Below are 12,351 nucleotides of genomic sequence, written 5' to 3' on the forward strand. Positions count from 1 at the left end.
AAGCGAGAGAGTATAAAAATATGCTTTTCATGATTAAAAAACAACAGTCAGATGACAACCTGAACAAGTCAAGCTGCAGTTTTCAGCCATGTCAATCTTGACTTTTGACCATTTTGATGTAAATATTGCAGTTTTAGATTTATGTGGTGTATTATCAGTTGAACCTGAATTCTTATATGTTTAATGTGTTTTAGATGACAGTGAGACATTATAAAGATTCAGCACATACTGAACTATAGATGATGTCTCTTTGTGGGCATGCTAAGATATGGAGAGCCACTCCAGTTGAGAGTTTAGAAAAAGAAATAGGAAAACTGAGAGATTTTTACAAAGCTCTGTATAAACAGAGTGCAATAAGAAGATCATTTTAGGTTTTTGAGATGATTTTGTATAGGAAACAAAAATGCCCAAAAATATGCTTTTTGAGCAAGTATGTGCAGAGAGATCTCGACTGATGAGCAGTTTTGAAACATTTGGCGAAAATATGTGTATAAGGCTTACACACCAAGTCAGGTATGTTAAGTATCATAAAGCACTAGCTGAATTTAGACTCCTGCACACCGAATGCTCAGTGTTATTTCCGTAACTCACCTCATTGACCTTCTTCTGACCTGGTGAGGCACAGGTACTGGGATCAAGTGCTGTCAACCTCACTGTCGCTGTTGCTGGCTTCACTATTAGCACTGGCACCACTGGCGTGCCGCAGCTTCTTCTTTTCATCTCGCCCTTGGTTTTGGTGTTTGTAGTGCAGCACTGCCTCAAAATTCATCACAGCCCAGGCGTGCCAAGCCTGCCGAAAGATGGTTCAAACTGAGTGAAACTGGTGTTCGGAGCTATTAACTGGAAATAACTTCCACGTTTGTTCATGATGTCATTTTCCAGTTTGCTATGGGACAGATATCTCCCAGGGCGCTGTAATTTCTCTCATACAAACATATGAGTTTGATGTTTGCACTGTTATGCAACCTGCTATTAAAGGTTGAAGCTGAAGCGAGTTGGTGAAGATGGATGGGAGAGAGTCTGTAGAGACGTCTCTGTAGCCTGCAGCACAGGCAGAAAAAGCAGAGATGCTTTCAGCTCTTCCATCACCACATATCTTTGATGTGATGGAGCGCAGAAAACAATTGGAGAGTATCTACTGAGCAAAATAATAAGGGCGCAGGAATGGAGGTCTAAGGTTTTCGTAGTGGCATAACAGGGCTGAGACGTTTACTTACTGACACAGCTTTATTGCATTTTATTGCAGCCAGAGAGAGAAGTTAAATGTTAAAGGTCAGAGTTAAAAGAGAGGAGCTGACCTTGTACCAGTTGCGGTCATGCTCAGTTGAATTGCTATAATACTGCAGAACTTTGGGGATGGTGCTCTCATTGATGCCCTGCAGACTGAGCTGCCACTCCCCCAGCTTCAAGAAACACCTGAATGGAGAAAGAGAGAAGAGGAAAATTCACTCTAACATTAGTACTTAAATCACATGTAAATATACCATTTTGACTGGCAGAAAGAAGTTATTTGGTGCACCATATATTATAAGTCAGATTTAAGCCCTTGATATTTCTGGCATTAAGAATAAAAACCTCTTTTAGACCATGAGAAGGTAATAAAGATCAGCGCCATTAAGAGAAGCTCTGCAGAAGAAGATAATTCAGTGACTACATTAGTGACAAGGAAACAAATGTACTCCAGGGACAAGCCAAAAAGAAATATCTTCATGAGTTTATAAGCATGCTTATGTTGTCATTGCTTATAAAGACTTGGCAGTCACATTCAGGAAATCCAAGGGCAGTTTATATAAAAAGGTCCGATAATGATGCACAGCTTGGAAGTCTCATAGGCATATATCAAAAGTAGTAATACGTGAGGCAACAGTTCATTTATCTACTGAAAGGCTGGAGATTTTCAATTATCCAAACCAATTTTCCCCTAATTTAACCCAACGGTGAGCTTTGTGGCATCCCAGGAGGACTTTGCTCAATCCATCATCCAAAAAAACACAGATGCTTACAGGCAAAAGTCAAACTAGTTGTGCTTGGCAGGGCCAAGACACATAATTCAGATAAAACTACTCTAAACTGAGAAACTGGCAAGCACTGCTTTGTCAAACCATCTATCAGTACTGTGGATATGTCAGAGCCCCTCCAATAAATTGCCTTTTGGATTACATAATTTCGTACGAGTTCTTTTCCATGCAGATGTACAGCTCAAGTTCAGCATCTGTGCGGAACTGTGTCCGTAAACTGTTGACAGGTTCAACTTTTACTGAAGGAAGGAGTTAAGACGAGGCATCCAGTGACATTGGAACATGTTTCTTCTGGCTGCAGACCCCAGAGTTATTGATTAGTATCAGTGGAATTATACAGGATAGTTTGGGGGTGGAGGTGTCTATATTACTGTGTATATGTGAGTGTCTGAGCAGTCCAGGTGTTCTCCATACCATGTAGTCAGGCTGTATTAAGTGTGTCAGAATGTCTAGAGAGAACCCGTCCTGACTGACAGCGTACAGGTGTTTTTCCCCGTCATGCTTTTTTTTTTTTTTTACACAACCAGTCTGTGGAAGATGCAAAAGTGAGTGGAAAAAGCCCCTTCTACCCACGTTCACACTTATGTGTTGTCACGTTTGATTTATGAGATGGGAGGGTACACATGACTGCTCTGTGCACATGGCCAAATGACACTGTGTGATTTACTGTACATGGGATTATACCTGTTCCCATGCAACACCTCTTGCTTATTTTGACTTATTTGAGAGACAATGCAGCACATCCAAATTCTTAAAAAAGTAATCAGTCTCTTCTGCACAAAGAAAAGCAGCTAAACCATAAAAGAAGGAAGTCTTGGATATCTCTCCCAAATATTTTGATGAGCCCACAAGAGCGTGCATCTTTTTTAACAGTCTGAAGTCTTTCCCAGTCATTTTTGGGAACATGAAACCTTCCATTTTCTCAGCCAAAAAAGAAAAAAAATCACAATCTAAAACCACACAACAGCTACTGGAATGTAGAGTTTTCAAAAGACTTTACTGCATCTTTCTTCCACTGTGAGGTGAGGTGATGATAGGGTAAAGGTGCAAAACCAATGTGCCAGGACTATCAAATGAACAGCACAGCGCCTACTGGAAAAGGTGCAAACTAACAGCACTGTGGTGGTGATACCCATCAGCATGGTGCCACATTTCCTGCCAAAAGGATTTGTTTATTGAAAGCTTTGAGCCTTGGAAGAACAGAAAAACTAAAATCACACAGGATGCCAGTGGATTTGTAAAAGGTGCTATGCCAGAATGGGTCACGCTCGTGGAAATAAAACTGCACTGGACATGACCCTACGTGTTTAGAGCATGAGGGAGGAAATACATGAGGTTACTTTTTCCTTGCCTCAGCATGTTGCTTTGGGTTTTCTCTGCCATGCCAGAGTGGGTATACAGAGACTGGCAAAGGGGAATAAATTCTCAGCTTCTTAAATGATTTCTTTAAAACTAAAGCTACAACATTGCAGTTCTGAAAGTCCACTTCTATTTTTCCATCTTTAAAGAAAAAGGTCAGACCTGGCCATCAGCTTGTAGAGCTCCTGCTTCCGCTGATGGTCCTCAGCTGCAACGGCGTGTTGAGCTTGCTGTTGCACTCCTTGCACAAAATGCTGCATGTGCTGGAAAGCGTCGATCTGGAGAGATGCAAATAGCAATAGCAAATAAACTTTAGCATGACTTTAAAATATATTTGTGTACGGTTTGCATCCTAATAAAATCAGTTAAGTCAAACTACACAAACTGCACATTTATGATTAGTTTTTTATTTCTGGTTTGACAGGTTTGTGAGTGTTTTATCAACGCTGATCACTTTTTCAATTCGTGCATTCACGACAACCAACAGCAAACACTGTTTTCTGAACATATCAGTGTCGGTGGACTTACTGTTGGTTCTACAGGGGAAAACCTGCTACTCTGTTTTGCTAGCACACCTCTGCAGTCAAGGTTTTTGTTAGTCAAGCTGGTTAAGACCTCTATGACGTGATCTTAAAGCAAAGAAAAGTGTCCTATACACTATTCATCATCCCCAGATTTGCAATGCTGACCAGTAATCTGCATCTTTTTCACCTGATCATCTGCATGAATGCATATATATGAATGACTTTAAGATCACAATTTGAAACATGAGAAAACAGATAAAGCCATTATTTCAAAAACCATTGCCTTTAATGCTAATTTGACTATTACTGGTAGATGCCTTACTACTGTGTGATTCAGTCATCAGTGACAGGGCTAATGTCCCTAAACATTTTAAAACCCAGAAGCAGTAGGGTCCTGCCCCTGCTCTTGCTCTCTGTTTTTATATTATTTGTCAGTTGAGCAGAGCAGCTAGTCCTGGCAACAGCAGTGCTCACACTCACACTTACCTAAGTCCCCTAATGAGAATGCAGCCTGGAGCCACATATGCTATTTAACACCTAGAAATAAATCTGGACATGTTTAAGTGTGTTTGGGGGGGGGGGGGGGGGGGTGTATACTGTTTACGAATGGGTGCAAGTGTGCTTGCGTGTGTAAAATGGCACAGGGCAGGGCAGTTCAATCCCATGCTGCTCGGGTTGACACACACATTGAAACCTTGAGTCACTGCCGCCAGTAGTTGGCAGTTTGACCTGTGTTACTGTGCTGAATGCTGGAACACAGAAAGAACAAGTGTTTCTGAAGAAGTACTAACATTTATTAGCACTTTTTCCATTGTTGCCATGGATATTTAAGATTAATAACAACATTCATGTAAATGTAACAGCTGGGTTGTTTTACTGATCAATTCAGAGGCTCTGCTCTTTAAAAATTATATGAGACTGAGCTCCATTAGTCACTCGCTACAGGAACTGTAATTATTAAGGCCAATCCAATCAAACTCTTTAATATTTTCCATTTTCTGAAATATTGTAATTCTGTCAAATCTGCCACGTATCACAGCACTCTGGAAAATTATATATTTCCATCCACAGTTGCTGCTGGAAGCCCAAATTAAGTAAAAACTGAATAAAACTTCATTCGCAATTGAACAATATTGCATTGCAAATATGTTAACAATGGCTTTTTTTTTTCAATCCCCCAAAATGCTCTTCCAAATTGTATTTCAGGAAAAAAAAATCCCCTACCTCATACCTGTGATTATAATTATGGAGCCTGCTGAGGAAAGATTTACAGACGTATCTGAAGACAAGATTGCATAACAGATTTTTCCTCTGGCTGTCACTGACTGCCTGCACTGACTATTAGTGATACATGCCAATTAATGTAAGAACCAGTGCTCACTACATTGTTTAAACTTGTGGGCAGCAGACACAAGCACTGATGTCTCATCATGTATTAATTTAAAATGGTGAGTCTTCTGTCAGAATTACATATCCAGCAATAAATAAACAAGCAATTAACATTTTTCACATTATTTATGTTATTTCTGGCTCATTTAAACCTTTCAAAAGAATAAATCGGCTGTTTATGAAATTACTGTATGGTGACTAATATAAGCACTCCCTTTCTAGCCTCCACAAAACTTTGATGATTATTTCATTTATTCTCAAAACACGCATACAAGAGAGATAATTAGATCTCTAGTCATTTAGGAAACATTCATTTTGAACCTACAAAAACATTGTTGATGGTCCTACCTTGCGGCCGCTCTTCCACATGTACTTCATGTAAGCATAGGTAACGTGAGGGTGGGTTGTAGGCAATGGGTGATCAAGTTGCTTGGAGGGGTCAACACCTAGGAGGAGGACCAGGGTCTTATGGGCCAGTGCCTAGAGGGAGAAAGTAGCCAAGAAAAAGTACCCGAGTCAGAAGACTCACAGTTCAAAAAGAATTTGGAAGATGAAATCACAGATATTACCCCTGACTTTTAGGGACTTGCAAAACTACAGAAACATCAACCTGTATTTGTCTTTAGTTGAAAACAGGTTTTCAGAAAAGAGGAAGACAGATTAAGACATTAAGATGGTCTACTTTTAATGTTACAGTGAGTTATTTGAGATCCTGCTATCTTTTGTGTGCACTTAAATATAATAAGAGCAGATATGGAAAAATCTACCATCAATTATAAAAACGTTCAGGTCAAGGACAGAAAATTGCACAAATTTAATAGAGAAGATATGAACGATCAGGTTTCTAAACAGTGCTGATTGAAGGTGTGCAGCTGTTCTACTTTCATCAGTGCCAGCTAAAAACATTTCAAATGAAATATCATTTCATTTCAGGAGTTCATAGTTGCACTTTACTTTGTTAGAAATGACCTTCCTTTTTTCTTCCTGGAAAAACTGATCAGAATCAGCTCTGATTTTGTTCTGAGTGCTGTGTGACTAGAATTCATCTGTAGAATCATTTTCCTTGTACAAACATGTCACTGTACTCACCAGGCGTCCGCTCTTGCCACAAAGACTGGCATATTTCAACCAGGTCCTCATGTCTTCATGGGGGCTGATGACCAGAGATCTGACCATTAGGATCCTCTGCCAATCCTCTACAATGCGCTGGCAGCCCTGAAGGAAAACACATATTGTTGTTATGTTACATCGTTCAGAGAGAGAGGTGCCTACTAGTGAACCTTGAGAGAACAAACACACGTGAGGGAGATGTATGCTTCAATGACTTCACTATTATTTGTTTAAAATGCCCACAGTGAGTACAGGCTCACATGGCAGAAAAAGATACATATACAGGTCTCATATTTATATTTGCAAGACCACTGCCTCTATTAAACAAACATTTAACCTTTAGCAGTACAACAAATCATCTACAAAGATAATCATATCTTGAAGGAATTCTTTAATTTAATGTTTATGTTAACTGTATTTCCTTAAATGGTTAAACTATAATGGGACCTTTCAGTAAGCTGAAATGTTAGGGTAAAGTTCAACACTACATTTTTTGTAGTAAGCTTAACATGATGGGATAAAGAGCTACGTGCAGGTCACATCTGGCTTGAACTATGCTCAGTAACTATAATAGCTAACACAGTTTAGTTTGGATTAAACCACAAGAAATCATTGGCATTGTGCTTATGAGGTATGAAGCCACATTATCCAATTCATCCACGTTGACTGAAGGGAACAAATGCACCTGAATGTGCATCATGGTGGACAGATGGTCTTAAACGACATCGCTGCAGTGATGTAGCTGTCCTTCGAGACACAAGAATAAACCCATTTCATTTATTTAACTGAAATAAAAAATTCCAATATGTTTTAAAATATTATGGTTTTGATTGAAAATGAACTGTGAGCTGAAACAGCTGAAGAATGCAAGTAAACAACAAAGAGCTTTTATTGAGAGGCAATCTGCCTGAATTTGCCAAAAGAATCTGTTATATAAACGAGTTGGAAAAGGCTTAAAAATATCCCCTACAAAGACTGGAGGGGTGAGCTGTTTTAAAATATGTGAACAGAAGTACAGAGAAATACACAAATCCTGAAATCCTCAACCTTTTCTTAGAGGGATATTAAAATGTTTCACGACTTGCATTTGTTTGAGAAACAGAACACAAAAAAGGGGGGGGGGAAAGGACTGATCCTTTAACAGACACTTGGCCTTAGTCCGTGACTGAAACTGGGGTTTAAATGGACAGAAGTGCATGAAATCAATCTGATACACCGATGAACAAACATCAGGGGGCTGTGTTTTCTTGCACCTTTACCATACCTGCAAAACTTTGATGAGGGATAAGCTGTTTAAGGGAAAAAGCACTTAACAGCAGGACACTAACTCGTGGACAGATGTGTGGACTGTGTCAAATGACAAATACACAGTTTGATCCCCAACACAAGGTAAGATGACTGGGAAATATTATTTTATAAACTCGTGTGCAACGTTGAGTAGAAAAAGAGTCACAAGTGTTCTGTAATCAAGGGGGGAAATCTCCGAAACATAAAGCCAACTGGAAGTAGAGGAAACTGCCGTTACTCTACTTCCCAGTTGAGGCTGCTCCAACAGAGAGTAAATCTCCAGAGACTTCAACATTAAAATTAACACATTTAGAACATTCAGAAGCATATTCACAGCGTGGTACAATAACCATTTCAACCTCTGTCCAGAAACCCACTGTGAGTGGGGTCAGTTTGTTTTTTTGTTTTTTGTTATAACCTGGATAACTGAGTTAAACGCATTGCTGTGCTAAACAACTGCTGTGTGTTAGGCCTCGCTTCTATTTCTTCATGTCATTAACTTGGACCTCTTCACTGTTTGTGTGTGCTGTTGGTTGCCTTTTTCAGCAACTTTAATGGATTAACTACGGTGATACAGACAAACTGGCTGTGATTCAGCACATTTGTGCGTCAGTTTTGGTGAACGAAATACTAATGTTTTATTAGTCTGTCTTTTTTTTTGTTTCAGCAGATTAACTAGCATTTGCACTTGTGTCTTGAACCAATACAGTTAATGAATGTAACTAGATAATCAAACTTGCTATAAGTAGCCGATAACTAATTTTTTTCCCCATATAGGATAACTTCTAGCTCTAAATCCCACCCCCCCAAAAAAATGCAGAGTCCAGAACCAGTGTGTGACGATAGCAGCTTTTATACTGTCTGTGGATCTGATACTTTGGTTTAACAAAAGTGATAAAAATACAACAATCCAAAAATCACATATCACCCATATTGTTCATACACTCCACGTATTTCGGTTTTTGTTTTTGTTCAATCAAAGCCAGTGTCCTTTGTTGTATCTCGGGACACTACTGTGACCTTCTGGAGTGGGAGGAAAGTGATCCAATTGCATTAAGTGCTTGCATTTCCACGTCAGACTGTCCAAAAAAACCTAAAAAACAACATACTAAAAAAATCTGGGCAGGGACACAGTGTCTTCAGATGAGTACACGGTTCCTGGCACGTGGTAAAGGTGAAGGATGACACAGGTTTTTGCATTTCAATTCCGAAAATTTTCCAGAGCAGTGTCCGTAACATCTGAGCAGAAGAAGAGAAGCAGGAACTCCAAAAAGGGCTGATCTTAAGCCATATAATTAATGCTGCATTAGAACAACTAGACTGATATGATTTAAAGTGTGAGGAATGGTGCATCACAGATCAAAATTTTAACAGTCTTTCTCTCTGACTTAATATTCCTCCCCTCAGCGTGCACATAAAGGGGCGAAACACAGTTAATTAAGATGTCACGCAAAATGGAAAGGATGTACTTGAACTTCATTATTTTACACTGGATGACATTCGGCTCAAATACCAAAGACTTGGCAGGCTGTAAATATTTCCCAACCACTTGTGGAGTCAAGGTTGTTCCAAACATCCTTGTATTTCATTAACAACATATACAACACTGAAATTCACAATTAATAATGATTATAATCAGTCAAATGAGGAGTTAACAGTGTGGATTACATCAAACGAGCCACCCTTTTCATTCTGAAAATAAACTTTTTTTTCATGACACTAATGGTACGCAAAGCCACTATATGATCAAAATTAATCTTCTTTTCTTTATTAGTCTGTGCACATGTTTGAGGAGGTTAATTTACTCTAAAAAAAATATACGACTTATATCTGTGAATTGTTCCTTTAGGGCACGGGTAGGCAACACAGGCCTCGAGTGCCTGTGTCTTACAGGTTTTAGATGTGTCCTTGATGCAACACAGCTGATTCAAATGGCTAAATTACCTCCTCAACATGTCTTGAAGATCTCCAGAGGCTGGTAATGAACTAATCATTGATTTCAAGTGTGTTGACCCAGGGCAAGAGTACGTCAATTAAAAAGTAGAAGGCAGACAGTTTACGTCAACTTCCACAGGCCGGGGGTGACATGTGAATGGATGGGTGATGCGGTGCATTCACTGGGCATTTGGAACTGGAATACTACAGAGTAGGCACTGCGCTACAGTATCATATTTATTAAATAAACATCATAAAATAATATTGTGTGTGTTTGTGTCCACATATCGTGTGCTATTACCTGAAGCCTCTCCCACCATGTTTCCCTGATGATTTCCCTTCTCTCTGGCACCAGCTTATACTGGATTACCTCCTCTAGTTCTGACAACATCTGGCAAGACACCATGGCCTGAGAAAGAAAAAAAAAAAACATACTCATTTATTCTTACACAGATACTGAGTATAACAGTTGATTATAGCAGTTACATTGCTAAGATGGAGCTTCTGTGAATCATTAAAAGATCATAACAGCTTTTAAAATGCTCAGAAATTGCAAACAAATGCATTCATTAACCCACTGGACCCAACTGTGCAGCTTCAGTAAACATTGGTTATACCAATATCAATAGTTTGTTTTTTTCCCCATATCTACCATGTTACTGCTGCACTATGGATCAAAATCTACTATGATCAGATTTCATATTATGTTTTCTAGTTTCCGCTGTTAATGTGTTTGGATAATACCATTTAGATACACAATGAAACAGACACAGCTGTGGCATGACATTTAGGGTTTGAAACTTGGAAGTCAAATGAAAATTCAATTTTATAGCTGTTACGCAAGCTCACTGCATATGAATGCTATGAAAAAAAAATGGTAACATTTACCCCGTAGGCTCGACTGTAGCTCTCTCCCGCCATGGCAGTCAGCTCAGCATCCAGGAGGTCTCTTGCTTTGTCAATGCACTGCATTAAAAGCACATTCAAAGTATAGTGTTACATTTGAAACATCCATAGTTTATCACCACACATAAATGTAAATATGCTACATTCTCCCCCCCCCCCCCCCCCCCCCCCCCTTGTTTTCAAAAAACTTTCCTGAATACTCCAACTATTAGTTAGCAAACGAGGCCTTGAATTCTCTCTAAATACACCAGTGGTACTACTGGTTGCAGAGGGCATTTCCTCAAGCTTGGCCCCTGAATGTACCATAGCACAATGTCACACTCTCCTAAAAATTCCCTGCGTCAGGACTGGCTAGGTTTGGGTAACACTAGGAAATAAAAACACTTGGTATAAAAGCACAAAGTCATGCTACAGCCTCCGGTTCAAACCTTTCTTACTTAAGAGCTGCCAACAGTGACACATTAATGCAATTAGGACTAGAATGCCTGCTTGTATAGGAAAATGATCTGATGCACTGCTGAGTGCCAAACATTTTATAAGGACAAGTAAATGAACTGTTGAGAGCAACAGTACAAAAGTTATGTAACCACGCTTAAGGTTGTCAAATGTGTCTTAAAAATAACGTCAATTTTTACACAATTACAAAAAAAGAGGGTAAATGCAGGCTGACAAAGAACTCACATTGGAAGCTCTTAGTCAAGGTTCCTGCTATGAACAGAATACAAAAACCTTTTCTTTTCCATTCACTCTCCTCCCTCTTCCACTACATTTGGAGTTTTGGAGTGTATCACACACTCAGCAAGTCTCCAACTTTCCCTGTGAGACTTCTCCAAATTTAAGGATGCTGCAAACATTCCATTTCCGGTGAATGCGTACCCCGAGGGGCAGAAATACCGTAACTGAGACAAAGACCCGATCCAGAGTAGCTAAAGGGACAAACAAGGACACACGTATTCTAGCTGGAAGTCTGCTGACTTTTGAGCTTGTACAGTCAATGTTTTTGGGAACTGTTATTAGAGGGAAGGTAAAATGAGAGGATTACTGAGGAAGCGTCTAAGACCAGGACACACAGCTGTTTCAGACCAACTCCCACCAATTATTTTTTGTGGGGAGGGAAAGGAGCAACTGCATGCCAAAACAACTCCTCAGGCACGCACAACAAGATGGTGGTGGGGATGAGGTGACAATGAGGCTGCTTCTTTATAGTCTTCACTCTGTTATGGTCCTGTTTACTCCTGAATTACCACGCTGGGGCCTCATTGGAAATGTGCAGTCCAGACGACTCCTGATAAATGCAGTGTCTGGCTCCTGGCAGCACAACCAACCATCACCCAATGATTCTGTTCTTTTATGACAAGGTTGCATTTACGGTTTAAGTTCAGTGATATTAGCTTATGATTGCAGTTTAGTATAACAGCCTGTGTATGACTGTTTAGGCCCAAATAGGCCACTGCAGAAGAAAACACAAACAAAAAACATAACTAGGCCTTAAAACAACACTGAGATGTCAAAAAGAGGGATGTGACTTGTACAAATGTACAAATCAAACGCATTCAGAGAGCAGACGTATCATAAATCTTGTGCAAGTAGCATGACTAGTGTCTACACATCATCAGTTCAACAGACCAAACAGTGGGCTTTATAAAGCAAAGCAACCTGAAACCATTCACACAGATGCCGTCCAAGTTTCACGGAGCACATGTCTGGTTGTTGGGGGTATAGAGGAAAGAAAGCGTCAGCCAGCCTCTCAAGTGCGAGGATTACCAACGGCATCCGGAAAACTAGACTGAGCTCATGTCGATGTTCGAGCTTACTCCCTCTCT

The 12,351-nt window shown here is 39.8% G+C and overlaps 1 protein-coding gene across 1 annotated transcript in view; it reads right to left on the bottom strand.

Moving 5' to 3' along the window:
• The window catches only part of mtor (mechanistic target of rapamycin kinase), an 87,629-nt gene that overhangs the window by 13,436 nt on the left and 61,842 nt on the right, over nucleotides 1-12,351 (bottom strand). The window contains 8 exon segments of the mRNA XM_085145220.1: nucleotides 592-639; nucleotides 641-790; nucleotides 1,299-1,416; nucleotides 3,540-3,655; nucleotides 5,639-5,770; nucleotides 6,380-6,505; nucleotides 9,924-10,031; nucleotides 10,511-10,588. Of these exon segments, the coding sequence (XP_085001346.1) occupies nucleotides 592-639; nucleotides 641-790; nucleotides 1,299-1,416; nucleotides 3,540-3,655; nucleotides 5,639-5,770; nucleotides 6,380-6,505; nucleotides 9,924-10,031; nucleotides 10,511-10,588 (876 nt within the window).

This window comes from Neolamprologus multifasciatus, chromosome 20, assembly GCF_963576455.1.
Source record: "Neolamprologus multifasciatus chromosome 20, fNeoMul1.2, whole genome shotgun sequence".
Taxonomy (NCBI): domain Eukaryota; kingdom Metazoa; phylum Chordata; class Actinopteri; order Cichliformes; family Cichlidae; genus Neolamprologus; species Neolamprologus multifasciatus.